At 47.0% G+C, this 18,659-nt stretch overlaps 1 protein-coding gene across 1 annotated transcript; it reads left to right on the forward strand.

Annotated features, from left to right (window-relative positions):
* The first annotated feature begins 1,558 nt into the window (after window positions 1–1,558).
* Window positions 1,559–7,524, forward strand: SELE (selectin E). Its single transcript, XM_033067713.1, has 11 exons — window positions 1,559–1,609; window positions 2,034–2,420; window positions 2,757–2,864; window positions 2,977–3,162; window positions 3,775–3,960; window positions 4,071–4,256; window positions 4,518–4,703; window positions 5,674–5,781; window positions 6,069–6,090; window positions 6,203–6,274; window positions 6,634–7,524. The coding sequence occupies exons 1-10, from the start codon at window positions 1,573–1,575 to the stop codon at window positions 6,258–6,260; spliced, it is 1,464 nt and encodes a 487-aa protein (XP_032923604.1). The 5' UTR covers window positions 1,559–1,572; the 3' UTR covers window positions 6,261–6,274; window positions 6,634–7,524.
* The last annotated feature ends 11,135 nt before the right edge of the window (window positions 7,525–18,659 follow it).

Here is an 18,659-nt window from a genome sequence, read left to right on the forward strand (position 1 = left end):
TTCTAGCTTTGCTAGAAAGTGTTCCTTTGCCTACAGATATTCAGTGTGTTGTTTTTAATCCTCATTCTCTTCAGTAACTGACTTGCTTTCTAAGGCATTGATGCAATTGTTAGTAACTGAGGATGTTTTAGGGTAAACTCTTTATGCTATGCTCTTTTCTGGGATGATTTCTTTGATGGGCAGAGATCTTTGGCTACTTGACAGTTCTTCTTTTTTTTTTGGTGAAAAAATTGGGCAATACCAGTTGATATTAACTTGGAATCCAGAATCCTCTGATTTTTATTCTGAAAGAGCAGGCTGAGGCTCCAAGATCAGAGCTCCAACATGCACTGTATAAACTCTAACTATGCTTTACAGATATGAAGTGGGTGCTACCCTGTGGCCTCCTATTGCTGCCAGCACTTGTTGAGTCCTTGGCATGTTCAACCTCATTAAATCTCATCCAGAACAGCGAAGCTTTATGCAGCAGTATGATTAATCAGGGTATACACAATAAATGTGCATGAATTCCTAGTGTTTAATATTATATGCACCTGCTGAGGAGCTGTGACTCTATTGAGATCAGGACACTGAAGAATGTGGTCCAAGGGACTCTTCAAAGCAAGGTCCACGTTTCAAGCTTGGCTGCTACAAGTGACTGATGAACCTGTATTGTGAAGAGCTCCAGCAATGCACACCTGATCACAAATGAGAGCTCTGCACAGCTGAGATCCACAAGGAAGGGCTCATCCAATGCTGCAGTTTCTATTTTTACCCAAACTTGGTTAACCAGCTTTGAGTGTTGGTGCCTTTCCTACCAAGAGACCGGAAGAACTGGCACCACCTTGCTGCAAAACATTATGCCAGGCAAAAAACTGGGATCTGCTTATTCATGCAATTAGTTCAAGCTAATTGCCATCCTCCTCCTTGACATCCTGGAATTGTGTGTTTCTGTCAGTAAAAGTTTGTGATGTGGCACTTGGCACTTTGTCAGCACAGTGTGTCTTTCTGGGAGGGCTGATCTGGCAGGAGGAAACATCCGTCCTGACGTGTGCGAGGGCCAGACCCTGGGATTTTCCCGGATATTTCTTTCCACGCAGAATTTCCCATCTCGTGGAGGGCAGGCTGGATGAGGGGATAAAAGGCAGAGCATGACAGGGTCCAGACACTTGGAGCTGAACTTGACTTTCAAGGCTGAGTTCACCCACTTAGCCACAGAAAGCAGTCTCTGGGAAGCAGCACAGAGGAATTCTGTCACTGGGACATTGCAGCTACAAACTGTGAGTAGAAGTGGATTCTGCTATTCTGTTTCACTGTCCAGCTAAAGGAGAGCTGGACAGCTTGGAAATCTGTCTTCATCTTCCTTAAAAGCTGTTTACATTTAAAAGTATCTTGATGTTAAAAACTGTTTTAAAATGAGTAATTTTGTAGAGGTGGAAACCCGATTTAAGTCTTGCTTAAGAGTGCATAGCAAAAATTGCACGGTCTGTAGTTTATATGGAATTTTGAAAGCTCAGTATTTGTTTTTTACAAATATGTTTCTTTGATTTCTCATAGCCATCTGCTTAAAAGACAGAGAAAACTCTCAGGAACATGATTTGCTTGCAGTTCCTATCTCTCCTTACCTGTGGTAAGTGTGTATTTCTCTGTGTAGAAAACTAGTGGGATGGCAATATTAGTATGACTGTTTCCTTTGAGCTCAGCATCAAACAGAATTTTTGAAGCTGCCCTAATTAACCTGAGGCTGTGTTCACACATAAAAACCTCTGGATGCAGCAGCACATTTTCCCTGCTTGCCTGTCAAAGCCATAATTGGCTGCTATAGTCTCAAAGCTTTCTGTGATCAGACATATTTTCACAGGCTGAAGTCCCTTGAAGCTGACTTGCCTGGTTTCAAGCTTGCCAGGTGATTGTTTATAAAATAATTACCAGTCATTTTTATGCATTTTCAGATACTGACAGGTTAGCAGTGTTTATAGAGCTTAAGTGTCCTCTTCTGGAGAGAGAGGAGGGGAGAAATCAGACACCAACTTTTTGATATCTTCTCATTGTAGGACTTACAGTGCTGCAGGGGGTGAATGGGTGGACATACCATTATTCAGACACAAACATGACCTACAGGGAAGCAGAGCTGTGGTGCAGGGAGAAGTATACCAACCTGGTTGCCATCCAGAACAAGGAGGAAATCAGGCATCTCAATGCCTTCCTACCCTTCAATCCGGGTTACTACTGGATTGGAATCAGAAAAATTAATGATGTGTGGACCTGGACTGGAACTAACAAACAACTGACAGAAGAAGCAAGAAACTGGGCTTCAGGGGAGCCCAATGGCAAAGGGAACAACGAGGACTGTGTTGAGATCTACATCAAAAGAGGGAAGGATGATGGCAAATGGAATGATGAGCAGTGTGAGAAAAAAAAGGTCGCCTTGTGCTACACAGGTATGGTGTGATAAAAGTCATTCCAGTGTGGCCCTGGGGAGATGAGGTGGTGGTTGGGATGAGTTTTTTAACTTCATCTAATATTTACCTCAGAACAAGTGGTCTTGGAGTTTCCAGCCAGCAGAATCCTTTTACTGTGAGCTAGTCTGTAAAAGCTGCGCACTTCAGAAATTCTTCTGTGAAATGACAGGATAATCCTAAATACCAAACCCTCTGATTTTCTTTTGCTGTACAAAGGGCTTGTTTAGTGTCAGAAAGAGAAACAAAGTGCTGGCCAGGTTTTGTCAGTGGCTGTTGTTGATTCTTTCATAATTTGCCTTATTTTTTTTCCCCCAGCTTCTTGCAACCCATCTCTCTGCAGTGGCCATGGAGAATGCATAGAGACTATCAACAACCACACCTGCCATTGCAACCCTGGGTTCTATGGGCCTGAATGCGAGTTTGGTAAGATTATTTCATCCTCTTTTTGACCAACTCATGCTAGCTAGTGTTGGCTTCTTGGTTTGTCTGCTCAGCCAAAGAGACTGACTGTGCCCCTTCTTGTGCTTCTTTGAAGTTAAGAGTTGTGATCCACTGAAGAAACCTGATCATGGGAGCCTTGAGTGCCACCATCCATTGGGGGACTTCAGCTACAACTCATCCTGCACAGTTCAGTGTGACGAGGGCTATGAGCTGACTGCACTGGAATCTGTTCACTGTACCTCTTCTGGGGTCTGGTCTACCCCCCTTGCAGCATGCAAAGGTGAGATTTCTGCATTGTACATGGCCCTGTAAACCTCAGTGCTGCTCTGGCAGTAGGTACAAATGGAAGTTTGGCCAATTGCTTTGTTACACATCCCGTGGTGTGGCTGCAATTTTATTTCAGCACACAGGTCTCTGTTCCTGAGGAGGTGAAATGAGTAGGATGAATGTTCTGGACTTGTTCCTTGCAGGGAAAGACTTTTCCAGCTCTTAGATGGAAACAGGGAATTGAGATGACCTGGCTGGGAGACTGCTCCTGATAGGACAGTTGCCCTGGCTGTAGGAATCATTTTATGAGGTGTTTGGCTTAGAATGGGGTATTTTTCTAAGCAAAAAAAAAAGCATCAAAGCTCACTCATCAGCAGTCAAAACAGGGACATTTTGGATTGTAAATAGCTGCTGTCATGAGTTGCAGATGAATTAACAGTATTGCCATAAGAGCCATAAATATTTTAAAATATTTCCCCTTCTGTCTGCTTTCTGAGATGGTGGCATAGTAGATCCCTTTCTAAACCTGTTCCTGTTTAGTGGGTGTGTTGCTAAGTTTCAGAAAAGAAAAGAAAAAAATTGTTTGCTGCAAGCTAAGCTGTGTGCTGTCTCTTGTGTCTTTCAGCTGTGACCTGTCCTGCCTTGGAAATGCCTGTGCATGGGGCTGTGAACTGCTCCCATCCCTCTGTGCAGCTCACCTGGGGAACCACCTGTGAGTTCACCTGTGAGGAAGGATTCACCCTGACAGGACCAGCTACACTGCAGTGTGGCTCTTCTGGAGCCTGGGACAGGCAGCAGCCCAGCTGTGCAGGTAACTTCCTTACCCCTGCTCACCTGAGCCCTGGGGGCTGTCAGCATTGCTGTGCTGTGCTGTTCTCCTGAAGCACCTGTGCTGATTGTGTTGTGCTCCCTGTGCTGCAGCTGTGAGGTGTGAGGCTGTGCCCTGGCCAGCAGAAGGCTCTGTGAGCTGTGACCACTCTCCTGCAGACCTCACCTCTGGCTCAAGGTGTGATTTCCAGTGCAATGAGGGATATGTCCTGGAGGGCTCATCCAGCACTGTGTGCCTGCCACAGGGACAGTGGTCAGACCCAGTGCCCAAATGCAAAGGTAAGACTGTTGGAAATTGCAGTTTTCTGGTCACTGGGGAACACACAGAAATCCGTATTCCTATAGGGCCCTGGCTCCAAACTAAACTCTGTTCTCCCCTGTTTTCAGCTGTGCTTTGGAATGCCTGATCATGGCTCTGAGCAGCTCCCATCCTAAAGTCAAATTAATTTGAAAAAAAATTGTACAACTACTAGTGCAAAGAACTGAGCCAAAGACAGGAAAGCCCTTAGTGACTCTTAACAATTTATTTTTGTGTTTCAGTCATACAGTGTGAACCACTGAGCCCTCCTGAGAAAGGCTCCATGGATTGCTCCCACGGGGCTGGGATCTTCACCTACAACACCTCCTGCCACTTCAGCTGCCCTGAAGGATGGAGTCTCAATGGCTCTCGTGTTCTTGAGTGCAGCCATTCAGGAAACTGGAGTGCCAGCCTGCCCACTTGTGAAGGTATTTTGCCTGTGGCACTGGATTTTGAATCAAATGAGACATGGAAGGGTGGTAGTGGTGGTAATAGCAACCAGTGAGCTCGAACATGTAGTGAAATCCGTGAATTCAAAATTATTCTTTACGCTTGAAAATAGAAGAGGGAGAAAAATCCTAAAAGATTTTGTGGGAAAATGTTGATTTCTTATCTATAAACAAACCCCTGCAACCGGATTTCAGTTCTTTCTGTTTGGTTTTTAAATAAAATATTTCTCAGTATGAGCTTTTTATCATGTGAATAGAGACAAAAGCCTTTCTAGAAAAACAGAACCTTATGGAGAAATCTGCATTCATAAGTCTGTTTCTCAGTGGAAAATTTTATAGGTTTTTTAATTTGATGTGATAGTTTCTTGGAATAACTCTTCAGCCAAAAGACCTCACAGAGCTTTTCTCTCAGAGGCTGTAATTTCAGAGGACAGAAAGCTCAGCCTTGCTTTTCTCATTCAAGGCAATAAGAGCTCTGTCACTGCCCTCAGCTGGAACACCCCTGGCCTGCCTGGAATGCTTTTACTTGAGGCCCTAAAAGCTCAATTCCATTTTCATTTGCTTGAACAGAATTTAGATCCTGGAGTAATTTCATTGATCTCAGCAGGATTGCTCAAAGAGGAAGATAGCACACAGGGAGTTAAACTATGAACTGCAACATGAAAAATAAGAGGAGCACAAATTGCTAGGCAAGGCAGGAGGTTAGAGTCACACCCTGGTGTAGGGAGCTTCTTGCCTTGCCATTACTTTGGCAATGGATGGGGTAACTTTTGGTATTCAGCTTTTTACCTTGTGTACAGGAACTGTCCTGTTTCACAAGAGAAAACTTTAGTGTTACAAGCTGCACTTCTGGTTCCTCTTGAAGAGCACAAGGAAAGGGAGGAAGGAGAGAGGGCTTCAAAGACCACCTGTGCCCCTCAATCTCACTGAAACCTTTTCATCCTTTCAGCCTCTGAGCAAGCCAGCTACATCGCTGTGGGCATAGCAGCCACTTCTGCCTCTCTGCTGTCCACAGCATCGTTCCTTCTTTGGCTTGCAAGGCGCTTCCGGAGAAAAGGTGAGCACTGGGTCTGCCTCCACGGCTTTATTTATCTTCCTGAAAAATTTTCAGGAGGAAAGAGACCCCTAAAACCTCTAAAGCCCTATACCTTGCTTGTTGAAAAAGTGGTAATTCCCATAATTAAATAAATTACAAAATTATTTTTGAGAACCCTTCATATACGCCAGGTTTGGCTTTTGGATGGATCTAAAAAAGGAAAAAATTAGTAAACCCCAAATATTTAGACAAAAATAATTCAGGCTTTTGTCTTGAAATGCTAATACCTTTTCTTATTCTTCTTGCAGCAAAGAAGTTTATTCCTTTCAGGTAAGTTGTGTCTCAAAAAGCAACATAAAAAAACCCACTGCCATCACTTTGCTAAAATCCATTTGATAAAAACATCTTGTCATTAAAGTACTTTTCACTTTTTGTTTTATAGGAACTGGCAGGAAACAGCCAGTGAGGGCAGCTTCCAAAGTGCTGGTGAAAATGTCTAACTCAGGTGTTTCAGGTGAGCACATCTGATGGCTTCACTCACAAACTCTCATCCTTTTAATCACACAAGCAATCAGTCAGAGCTGCTAATTGCTGTACAATTGGTGACACAGCAATATGTGCTTTGGGATACCTAATATGCATCTTGGCATTGCATGGAAGCTCCTAACAAGACTGATGGATTTCTTGCTGTAGAAATGGTTGTTCAGCTCCTTAAGGATGATTGTGCTTAGCATTCTATTCAGCTGCATATGGTATTAGGAACACTTTTGTGCAGTTCTGCTACCTGCTGCATACAAAATTCCTCTGGGATGAGAGCAAATACAAATCTCTGCCAGTTTTCTGATTTATGGAGGAATTTTGTTCTCTCTGCAGGAATTGCAGCCACCTTCACTTACATCTCACATTTCTGGAGAATGAAACTGCCTGCAAATCAGCAGCTGTCCAGATGTTTTTACCTCTTGCTGACAAGTTGATTGACCTTGTGTGTGATTCAGAAATCTTGAGCTCAAGCTGTCTGGTATTTCCATTGAAGACAAGCAGAAAACTCTGGCCTTCTGGCCAAATCCTGCCTACATTCAGCCATGTAGTTATCCTAAACTGGGAGCTTGCCATCTCCTGTCCAGATGGTGAGCAAATAGTGCTCTGCTGCCTAAAGAGGAGGCTGGTTCCTCCTCTGTTCCACTCAGAGGTACTGAGGTGAGGTGAAGACATGCATTATTTCACATCACTTACTACACTGCTGGACGTGTCTCCTCTGGAGTCACAGGGGTTATGCTTGCAGAAACAGAAGAATCAGGATGAAAAAAATATTCACTGAACAGCATTGAAACTATTGATCTGGTTTGGGGAAGTCAGTTTATTTTAAGATGTCCCAGTCAATAGATATGCCTGCAGTGATATGGACAATTATTCGGGTTTCTGCTGTATATCCCAGAAAACTTAGATATCTTTTTTTTTTTTTTAACTGTAACAGCACTAGAAACCATAGTGCTTACACAAGGTACTGTGGTTTCTGAACACAGCAGGTAGATCTGAAATTCTCTCATCCCTGTGGGATTGTGTACTGTAATATGTGTATATACATATATATTTATTTGTGCAGCTTTTACTGTGGGTATTTCTGTGCTCTTAACTGTACGTGTTTTGTAAAATACTTGTTCTTGAGTGGGTCTGTGGCTGTTGATCAATTGATCAGAATTTATTTTGAAATAAATAGGAGGTGTTTGTAAGGATTGCATGCCTGCATAATGTTTATGAATGAAATGGAAGACAGATTTGTATATTTATGGATTGAAAATATGACTTTTTTAAACTGTTAAAAGTCTTCAAATGAGGGTCTCTCTTAATTTATGTTTAAGTTATGGTTATAAATTAAAAATCTCTCATTTAACCCATTATGTATTATCCTATTTGTAACATTTTAAAATAAAATGTTTTCAGTGTAATACTCCCTATTTGTAAATGTGAGTCATTTAAATTATTTGGGTCAGCCCTGTGACTTGTGGCTTCAACAGAACAATGTGAGGGTTGGAAGAAGACTGGCTAAAAGCAAGGCTGTCCTTTACTGCAGAATCACAGAATCACCAGGTTGGAAGAGATCTTTAAGATCGCCGAGTCCAACCCATGCCCTAACACCACCTCAATTAAACCATGGCACTGAGTGCCACAACCAGTCCTTTTTTAAACACATCCTGTCCTCCCAGGGCAGACGATTCCACTACTTTATCACTCTTTCTGTAAGAAACTCTTTCCTAACAGCCAACCTAAATTTCCCTTGGAGCTTCCCGTATTTCCATAGCAGCCGAGGCCAGAGCAGCCAGCAGATGGGGCTGACTGCCTGGGGCTGGCACAGGCAGAGCCGGTCCCAAACCAGTATCCCCAGCTCTGGAAGGGAGGAGGGAGGATCAGTGCTGTGTCCCAGGTGCCTGGGCTCTGGCAGGCATGTGCAGGAGGGAGAGAAGAGCAGGAAGAGAAGCAAACAGCTGATCTTGGTGTATATGCAGCAGCACCAACCCCTGGGCCCATTCAGGTTTTTGCAGCCCCTTCTGCTGGGAAGCTGAAAGAGTCAGCACAGTCTGGAGTGGAAAACACAGCTCTGACTGCGCCTAGGGCCCTCCATCCCACCCTGGCCTGGGCTGCAGCTGGGGAGGTACCAGGGGTGGCCAGGCTCGGACCTTCTGCCAGCCCTGATATCCTGGGCTGTCCTGAGAAAACCAGGAGCTGCACTGTAGCTCTGAAGCTGCTGCCAGGAGCCTGCCCTTGCTGACAAGCTCTGAGGGGCATTCCTGCCCCAGCCAAGGCTCAAGAGAAGCCATCAGGGCTGTGAGTGAGGGAGTCACCTGGGATGTGCTGCACCACAGGGGACAGAGCCCACTGCTGCTTGTCCCAAAGCGATTAAAGAGCTGAGAGTGGCTGTCAGCACTTCCAGGGCCTTGACAAGGTGGGGCCCAGCCCTGTGAGCAGATGTAGAGCAGTAATCCCCAGGTTCCCTGAGGGGACGCAGAGATTAGCCCGGAACGCCCCTGCTCTGAATCCCTGCAGGAGCTGTTTTGAGAGCTAAAGCACCACATGGATCCCCTGGCCTGCCCTTGTTGTTGTCCTCTACATGCATGGCCTGCGTGTAGCATCCTCTGGAGAGAGCTGCTTATCCAGCATGGCTCCCACCCTGCTTCCCAGCAGCCCAGCTTCTCCTTTCCTGACCAGAGCTGGTGCTTCTAGAAGTATTCCCTGGGATCTTTATTGCCAGAAAAGCGACTATAAAATTATCCCTCCTCTTTCTCCAAGCCTTGTGGCTTCTAGAGGCAATGTTCTTCTAGTGAGATCACATTTGGGTGGGATTCATCCTCTTCTTCTCCCATATATCCCCTAGGTCAGACAAAGACTCTCCCTCCTTGCAGTGACTCTCAAGTTACATCTATCCTCATAATTAATGTTAGTCCAGGACACAGGAAAAACCCATCCAGGTTGCTTGATTCTTTATCCCCTCCTGGCACAGTTTTTCCTGCCTCAGGATATGATTTACCAGTTATGATGGCATGGTGCATCCAGGCCTTGAGGAGCTTCAGGAAGTCATTTTATTTGTCGTGGTTGTGTCTCTGCCAGTGCCTGGGAACACAGCTCTTGTTTGCTATCTGTGTAGTTCCCATGCTGGCAACAATGGCCATGGGAATGCTGGCTGCCAGGCAGCCCTTTAGTCACTCCATTGTGTCACTCCTCCCTGTGCAGTGCTGTGATGGGCCACAGGATCTTTGCTGGAGGGACTTTCCTTGTTTCCTGTTGTTCTGCTTCTCTTAAATTCTTCATCTCTCCCCGGGCCCGTGGCATTGTTCAGAATGCTCTGTGCTCTGCCTGGCATCTTGTTTTGGTGTGGGTGTCTGCTTGTGCTGTGACCTATGGAAGCTGTGAAGGTGACATTAACTGGGAGGCACGCGCGTCCTTTCCCGGCTCCGTGTGTGTGCTGCTCGGCAAGGGGAGGGAGTTCGTGGTGTAACTTAACACATTCCTGATGAACCAGGGTGCCTTCAGCTTTTTCACTTCTGCAGCCTGGCAGACAGGGAGTCACAAACAAAATTTCACTAAAAGTCTCATACTAGCAGTGTTTGATTTGGGGTGGGTGATATGGGCAGTGTAAGACACAGATTGGGTTTGTGCCTTCTGTTTTCATTAGCAATTATCCACCAAACAAGCAGTCATTTACCAGGGCCTGGCTGAAGCTGCCTTCCAAAACTCATTTTTAAGGACTGGGCTGGACCCAGCATTTCTCTTGTGAAGATAAGCCACTGCTCCAAACTCTGGAGGCTGCACATCCCTGCAGCTCCTCGCGTGCTGTGCCGAGCCCTGGCAGGGGGACTCTGGAGCAGCAGCTCCCGCAGGACTCGGAGTCGTGATCCAATCGCTGTAACCTGCTCTGGGAGCTGTCAGAGGACATTAGGGCCAGGAGGCCAGACTGCAAAACACAGTGTCTGTGCAATGCAGCATTCCTAGGCCTCTGTGAGTCTGGTTTCTGTCCTGAGCCCTGCTGCTGTGTGGATTCCTCTGCTTCTTGCAGGGGCTGGCTCCTTTCCCTTGGCTCGAGCGTCCTGCTCTGCTGTGGCTGGTGCTGGGTGCTTGTCTTAGGCTGACTTTATAATGCTTGTATCCCCAATCATCTGTTTTGTTAATATTAACTATTGAGTTCTGCAACTTTAAAACTGATTTCAGAAATAAAGAAGAAGAAAAGAAGTATAAAATTTGTTATCAAAAGCTACACTTGCTCCCCTGCATCCTACAGTAGACAACAGGAAAAAGCTCTCCTTTGCTCTTCATTAATTTCTAAGACAGAAAAGCTCCCTGGACTGTGGGGGTTTTTTTGTTTGTTTGTTTGTTTTGGGGTTTTTTGTTGTTGTTGTTGTTGTTTTTCTTAAAATTATTCAGACCAACTCTAGACTAAAAACCCAGAAAAGCACCAAAAGCTCACACCTGTGACCCACTAGGGCCTGGCCTGGGCTGTGGCATTTCCCAGTACTGGAGGGATTGAAAATAAACCAAGTAAACCAAGCTGCAACCCACAAAAAAACTCTTCCAAATTGATCATCTATTCAAAACAGCGAGAGGTTTTGAAATTTAATACTGTTCATTTTTGTGCTGGAAAGTGCCTTGCCTATTAAATAAACTTTTTTTTTGTAGGAAGAAGCTATCAAAATTGCAGCTTAGATTGGATCAATGGACTCAAAACCTGCTGGATGGTTTTTGCTACTCACCTGGCACTGTTAAGCCTCACTTAGGAGGGACTCAGACTTGGCCAGTACAGCTCAGCCGTGGCTCCACAGAAAGAAATCTGCAGCACAGAAAGTGTTTCCACAGCTGATGATGGCCAGTGCTTTTCCCAGCTCTGGAAAGCTGCTGCCAAGATCAGGACAGCGTGCAAAAAGCACAAATGCCTCCTAAGCAAGGCAGCAGCAGATGCCCCCAGGCAGCTGCCAGCAGGTTTTCTACCTGCCTTCCTACTTCAGGGAAGGACATTCCCTGAAAAGCCCAACAGTTGCTTTGACTTTCAGCCTGGGCCAAGTGGGACCTTCATCAGCTTCTCGCCTCGCCAGCTGCCATGCAAGCAGCGATGGCAGGTGTGAAATTCCAGGTGACTTGCTCGCTTCTGGCACTCCAGTGCTGTCATTTTTGGGTTTTGACAGCCTCTGAGTGGACAGGATGAGGGAATCACTGAATTTGTGCCTTCTGGAGCAGGCCTTGGGCCATGGAGCACTTGGGTGGAAGGAAAAGGGTTAAAGGGGAGATGGGAAACACTTTGTTCAGGGCTTATCCCATAGGATGATTTCTGGAAAGGAGGGGCTGCAATCAGGCAGGATGTGTTCACTTCTGGATCTTGGGAAATCAGGCTCAGCCTGGCCCAAACCAAGGGGAAAATGCAGCCACAGAGCATGAAAAGGTGATGTCCCCACTTTACCTCATCTCTTGTCAGTGCAAACAACCCAGATAACATGAAAATCAGACGTGGTGGAATGCTGTCATTCCACGAACAACCACGATATCCTGTGGGGAAATGGTGCAGTTTGAGCAGAAGGACAGTGGGGGTTGTCCTGGCCAATCCTGGCCTAAGACAAAGGGCCCCCTCCAGTCCTCGCTGTATTCCTGCTCAGGGCAGCAGAGGAAAGCTCTGCAGGTAAGTCAGGAGCTGCTGGGTCACTGTCAGAGCATGGAGAAAATCTCTGTACTTCACAGCAGATCACTTTTGAACAGTGCAACCCTGGTAAATAACAGATGCAGCAGAGGTTCTTCTATTCTGTTTTATAACACATGCCTTTTTTGCAACTGAGTTTAAAATCTGCATCTTTAAAACTTATCAGACATACAAAACATCCTGTAAAGTATGCAACTGCATACAAGTGTGGGGCCAATGTGGAAGTCACAGAACTGCTGAAAAGAAATCAGACACAGACCCCCATTTTCTCCAGACTGCTATTTGTCCAGTTTGGCTGCACTAAACTCAGAAGTGGTTCCTTTAGTTGACTCACAAGGAGCAGTCAAAGCTTTTGTTTTGTCACTTTTGCTTCCTGTTTGTTTGCATGCACACAGGGCACGTTTTGGTTCTCAGCCCATTAAATGGTGAGTGAATCCTCATGACACCCTTCCCTGCCTCCTAAGTGGGAGAAGGTCTTGCAGGTCAGCCTTTTTGTGGCAGAAATGGGTGATGGAGACTCCACAGACTTTATTCACGAGCAGGGGAAATGGAGATGGTTGAAAACAGCAGGCACTCTACTTCCACGAAGCTCCAGAAAGTGACTCTACCTTAAGAAAGGCACTGTGCAAGGATGAATCATGGAGGAGTTTTAGGAACATGGGCTCCCCCAGATTTTTCAATAAGCAAAATTAACTCTGAAGAGCACATTTCTCCTTGAGCTTACACCTGAGGAAAGGACTTGTCAGAGGTTCCTATAAAACAGGATTTGAAGAGCCCTGAGAAGCTGTCTGCTACAAACCCCTGTCTCAGTCTGGGTTATTCTGCAGGTGGAAGCTGGTGCAATAAGCAGAGGCTCTCTGACAGGAGACAGACAGACAGACAGACTCTGACAGTGGGTGGCTCCCACTGCAGTGGCACCCCACGTCTGAAAGGATGTTCCAAGCCACACCAGGGGTTTGGTGCTAGCTCCCACTAAACCACATCCCAAAGTGCCACCTTGTAAATACCTCCAGGGATGGTGACAGAATGATGCAGAAGGAGAGCTCTGGGACCCTCCCAGGAAGAGCAGAGGACCTGTACCAGGGTAATGACATGTCCTGTTCTCACCCCCCTGCCTTCTCCTTCTGCTGCTTGATGGGAGGCCAAGGAGACCTTTGCTGTGATGTGGGACAGCCATCCTTCTGTTCCCATGTCTCCAGTGGGAAAACCTAAGCCTGCAGGGTGTTTGGATGCTGTGGGAACAGGTGCAACAGGGGACCTAAAAAACAACAGATCAGAAAACATATGGGCCTGCCCCAGCCCTTAATTAACCTAATTGCTGTAGCTTCCACGAAGGTCTGCATGTTTTCCTAGTGTGGTTTCCGGGGCAGGCAAAGCCCCATTCCCTGTGACAGAGAGCAGACACAGAAATGCCCTGAGCAGACCCTTCCATCCCACAAGGGCCCTGCAGGGCAGAGCACCTCCATAAAACCCAGCTGGTGGGCACAGGGTGAAGGATCTCCCACCTGGAGTGCTGTGGGCTTCTCTTCAGAGAGAGTGGGGGCAAGGAATGGGTTTGGGAAGCTCACAAGGGTGATCACAGCACGTGGATGTCTGCCTGCCCTGTGTCAGAGGCTGATTGCTGCTGCAGGGCACTGAGTCACTCCAGCTGCTGAATGTACTGAGCCAGCTCACCTGTGTGTTCCATGGCACAGTGAAACCACTGGGTGTTCACAGAAACAAACTGGTGCAAAAAGAACACAAAATGCTCTTTGGTTAAAGAGCACAGCTGGGCTGTAGCGCTTTCCTCATGGCTTCAGAGCTAAAGAAAGGGTAGTCAAGAATCTTTACTAACCTCTTTTTTTGCTCAAACAGCAGCAAGGTTTTTCTCACTTCAAAGTCACTCTTCCTCACTGAAAGTATTTGGAGAACAAAGTCATTTCCAGTTTGGTTAAACATTTGTCTTTCCGTGGCACTGAGCTGTAAATAAAGCTGTTGTCCTAAAAATACTACAGATAACTAAATTTCCTGAGGTTCAAAGACACCCTCTAACAGCAATCCTTGCGTTGTGCTGCAAACTGAAATGTGCAATTGGCTGTCCAGATGTCTGGTAGCGAGTAGCCCAGCCAGCTCTTTGCAAAGGAGCAGCTATTCCCACTGATGTGTTTCACTCCAGCAGAGCCTCAATCCTCGCTGAAACTCAAGGGCTGGAGAAGTGCAGCACAGCAGAAGGAGCAGCCTTGAGAGGTGCAGAGATGCCAGTGAGAGAGGAGAGCGAGGGCAGTGTCTGGTGTGGGCTGGCCAGCCAAGCCAAATGTTTATCACCTTTGGATTCACCATGCTGCCCAAAAAAGCAAATCAGATGTGTAGTAGTGTTGGCAATCTCTGTAGGAACCTCCTGTCTGCCAGATTCTCTCTCCCCGCCCTCCCAGCAGGTGCCAGCTGGGTTTTTGCTTTCTTTCATCCTATGATTGTGTTGCATCAAAGCAAGCCCAGCCAGGGGACGCAGAGCCTAAGGGCTTACTAAAATTAGGCCTGATCTTTGGTCCTGTTTGCAAGTTATTTCTAGGCATGGCGATGCCTGACACACAAACTGGCAAAAATCAGGGTTTGCAAGTCCTAAGTGCAGCTATGTTTGTGTCATTGTTTGCAAAGTCCTTTGGAGCAGCTGTGTGCCTGCTAGGACAGAGCAGCAGCAGCAGGCTCGGATCACAGAGCCCCTGTGAAATAGATCTCAACAGACAAGCAGCCTCCACTACCCAGCTCCCTGACACAGGAGGATCCCAGGAGGAGCACAGGGGATGCAGTTTGGACACAGCCACACCATGCTCACACTCAGTGCTGGTGCCACACGTGTCCCCTGCAGACATCTCTGGCTCTTCTGCAAGAACGACCAATGAACAAGATGTTAAGTCCCAATTAAGTTAATGGGGCTTAAACAAATCTTTCAAGTTGAATGTAGTGGTTTGTGTTTTAATGGATCTGGATCTTGCTAAAGCTTCCCTTCCCCCCTCATCCCACAGAGCTACTTAAATAACAGTGGTTACTAAAGAGGAATTATGAACAGCAGTTCAAACCCCAAAGTGCAGCCAGAAGAGGTGTTTGGAACACCTGTACAAAATACCTCCCAAGAGGTGATGCATAAGCATCAGAGGCAAGGAGGGAGAGTAAAAAGTGTGGTTTGTGCCTGCTTTTCCACTTAGCTCAGAGTGGTTTTTGAATGAAGAGGACACAGGGATGTTGAGTCTCTGGTTTGGCTGATTGCCAAGCATGCCATGGAAATCAATGCCCAGTTGGTAGCTGACAGGGATGTCCAGGACACAAATGGAGCACTCTTTTAAGGATGTACTTGAGAGAGGTGAAGGGACACAAGTTCAAAATAAATAAAAAGAAGTGATTCTCCATTCTTTATTCACCTGTCCTGGAGACTGATGTTGCAGAAGCTCCCTCTGAGCTCCAGGGAGAGACAGGGGAGATCCTGGTGTCAGCCCTGAAACAGGCTGCTCCTACACTGTTGGAAGCCTTCTAGGCCAAACCCAACCCCTTAAATTTCACCTGGAAACAAATGGACAATCAGATCTGCTGGACAGCCTTCCAGGAAGCTTTGCAAGGCAGGCTTTTGTTATGACTCCCACGATAAAGGTCTACAACCTCTCATTTCATGAACAGACAACAACATTATTTTTCCCCTCCTAACAAGGTTTCCTTAGAAATGGATCCACTGCTGAATCCCGAGTCTGCCTGGCATATTCTGGGGGACATCTGGTGTAAATTCTTCATTATTAGATTACATTAGTTGCAGCAATAATCATTCACATGGGATTATTACATCCAAGCTTGTCTCATTGCCTTTATCCTTTCACACATTGTCTTTCCTGGTTCCCCTTCAAAGGGCTGTTGTGAGTCTGTGTCAGAGCAAGAAATTAACTTGTTAGTAATTTATGCATCATTTCCTCCAGCCACATGTATTTAGGGCAAGATCAATAAAATATAATAAGGAAGCTGGTGGGTATTGTCACCATGGGGCTGAAATAATTCCTTTGCTATCACTGTAAATCCTCCCCTTGCCACGAAAACCCACAGTCCTGTCCATCATCAGTTTGTTTGGCTGTGCTATATCAACAGAACATTGAATCAGCTCTTCTGTGTGCTTGGACAGTTCACATCCTGCTACTTCTGCTCGCAACCAAAGTGCCTCAAGTGGAGGTTTAAGATTTTGAGAGTTTTGCAGCCTTTCTTATGGCTCCTGTCATGTAACTAAAGCCGTGCCATGTCACGCTGGAGATTCATTTCTGGGGCAGCTCCACGCTCTGGCAGCTGCTGTGTTGTGCTAGGTCTGAGAAAGGGAAAGGGATGGCAAGAGGGATCTGAGCACCACAGCTCAGGGCTCCGAAATCTCGCTGTTTGTGGGCACTGGGGAGGCAAGCCAGAGTGGATCTGAAAGGTCACTGGCAAATTTGAGGGGATCTGGAGTCCTTGAGTCGTGATCTGGCTGCTGGGCAGCCCTTCTTGGGTAAAAACAAAACAAAGAAAGAAAAGAAGGAGTTTGGATCCATCTTACCCACAGCAGTGCAAGGACCTAAGAGGGGCAATGCTTGTGGCTGATGGAGCAACGCTGGATTTGTACAGCTCCTAAAGAGGAGTCTCTTTTCTCACCTCCTGGCTTCAATTCAGACTGCCCTGCAGGGTTTCAGCTCCATGAGAACTTGAATTTGAGGAATTTGTTGCAGTTTCAGGTTAAGAATTTCCTGAAAATGCGATCAAAAGCAAACCAGCGGTCTGGCACCCTTGCTAGCTCTGCATGCCTGACTCCCTGGAGCTGCTTCTCCTGCAGGAGATGTCCTGGCACTTGGCACTGATGTGGAAGGGGCTGTGTGGCCCAGCTTGGCTTTGGCAGTGCTCTGGCTGCTGATCTCAGCCGTGCAGAGTCTCCAGATCCTCAAATTCTCTGGAGGGCAATGTCTTGGACCACCCTGCGCTTTGGGACCCGCGTGTTTTGTGCTGTAAACGTGGAGAAATCTAGCAGGGGGAGATGGTTCAAAGCCCCTCACAGGTCTGAGTGGCACCCCAGAGGAATTCTTGGTGGAGCTGTGCTGGGCTGGGCAGCACACCGTGTACAGGATGGGGCAGTGGAGGCAGAGCAATCCTGCCCTGCACAGCCCGTGGTGTTGACACAGCCCGAAGGGGAGCGCAGAGGAGATGAGATACCAAGATTATCAGTTCAGACAGGGGAGAGGAATGTTGTTTGCCTGTAGCTCTTCTCCATCAGGACTGGCAAAATCCAAACACGAAGATGTCTATGCATGGTTAGAGAATGTAACAGAGATAAGCGAGCGCAGGAACAAAGCCAGGGGCTCTAACTTCAGCACCAGAAAAACCGGTCACAGCACAGGCTGGTTGTTTTCTGAAAGCCTCCTGGAGACAAGGGTCTGGCCAGGTCACCTGCAGGAGCTAGGGACACTGCCCGGCAATGTGTACTGCCTTCACAGCTGCCCCCATTGTCCCCACACAGCTGTGCTTGGTCTGCAGCACGGGAGTGCAGAGGTGATGTGGCTGGCACTGCCGCCCTCTTGATGCTTGCTACCAGATAGAGCTGGTGCAGGTGAGAAAAAACACTGAACTGGCAGGGAGGAGGAAAGCAGGACTGAGACAGATGCTCAGACCGTGTGGATGGCACTTGTTGGCTCGGTTTTGTTCCTTTAGGAGCTGGGATTAGAAGAGAAGTCTCTTCCAGGAGACACTTTGTCAGCAGAGCTGCTGTGGACCGACTGCTTGGCGTGGCAGGGCCCTTCCCAGGCTGCCCAGCCCTCCCCAGCCCTCCCCCTGGCATTGCAACATCTCCCACTTTCCAAAGAGACAGAGCCCAAAGAAAGAGCAAACACAGGAAACCCCAGCCCCGGTCAAGGTCTGGGAGGTAAATTTGTAACTCAGGACAGATTGTGAAGATGCTGCTCTGCAATATGTAAATACTCCTTTCTTTCTCCAACAGCCCAGAGCTGCAGAGGGAGCTGATCCCAAACCTCCCTTCATGGTTGAGTCTGCTGAAGAGCCAGGACACAGGTTGGAAATGCAGCCGGGCACGCAGGCTCCTTATTCCCTGGAGACGGGATCCTTCCCTCACTTCTGTAAGTGCTGCCCTGACCCCGGGCTCAGCTGTGGGCTGGGAGGCTGCACAGGACACCACTGTGAGCCCTGCCAAGAGCTGTGGGGTGTGCCCAGCCTTTGGGCATGCTGCTCCTTTGGCCAGCAGTGCCAGCTGAACAGAGCCGTGACGGGGCTTGGATTGGGGTGCAGGTTTTGGAAAGAAAGCCTCTTACCACTGCAGGAGAGTTCAGGCACTGGGAAAAGCTATTTAACAGGAATGGTGGAGGTGTGATGGGACAGATGGGCTCAGCAAGGAGGTGGCAGCTCTGTCCTTGAAGGTCTCTGATTTGGGGCTGGAAGATGGGCAAGCTGAGCTTTTGTTCCTCTGTGTTTCTTCCAGACCTGTGAGTCTGTGTTTTCCTTCTGCACTAGTGGAAAAGAAAAGTTTGCAGTCTGTGTTTATTGATGGCTTATACTAAAGGAGTTCTGGCTCCTTTAGTGTAAGATCTGCTCATAAAGGTTAAAAAAAGAACGTTACTCATAGAGGTAGTCAAGAGTTTTCCATGAGAATAATAGCTTTAACAAAGTGATGGTTCACTAAAAGCTGAACCTCTCCCTAGATAAATTTTGTCAAATATATTAAATATGTTCAGAGAGAGAG

Source organism: Catharus ustulatus, chromosome 9 (assembly GCF_009819885.2).
Source record: "Catharus ustulatus isolate bCatUst1 chromosome 9, bCatUst1.pri.v2, whole genome shotgun sequence".
Taxonomy (NCBI): Eukaryota; Metazoa; Chordata; class Aves; order Passeriformes; family Turdidae; genus Catharus; species Catharus ustulatus.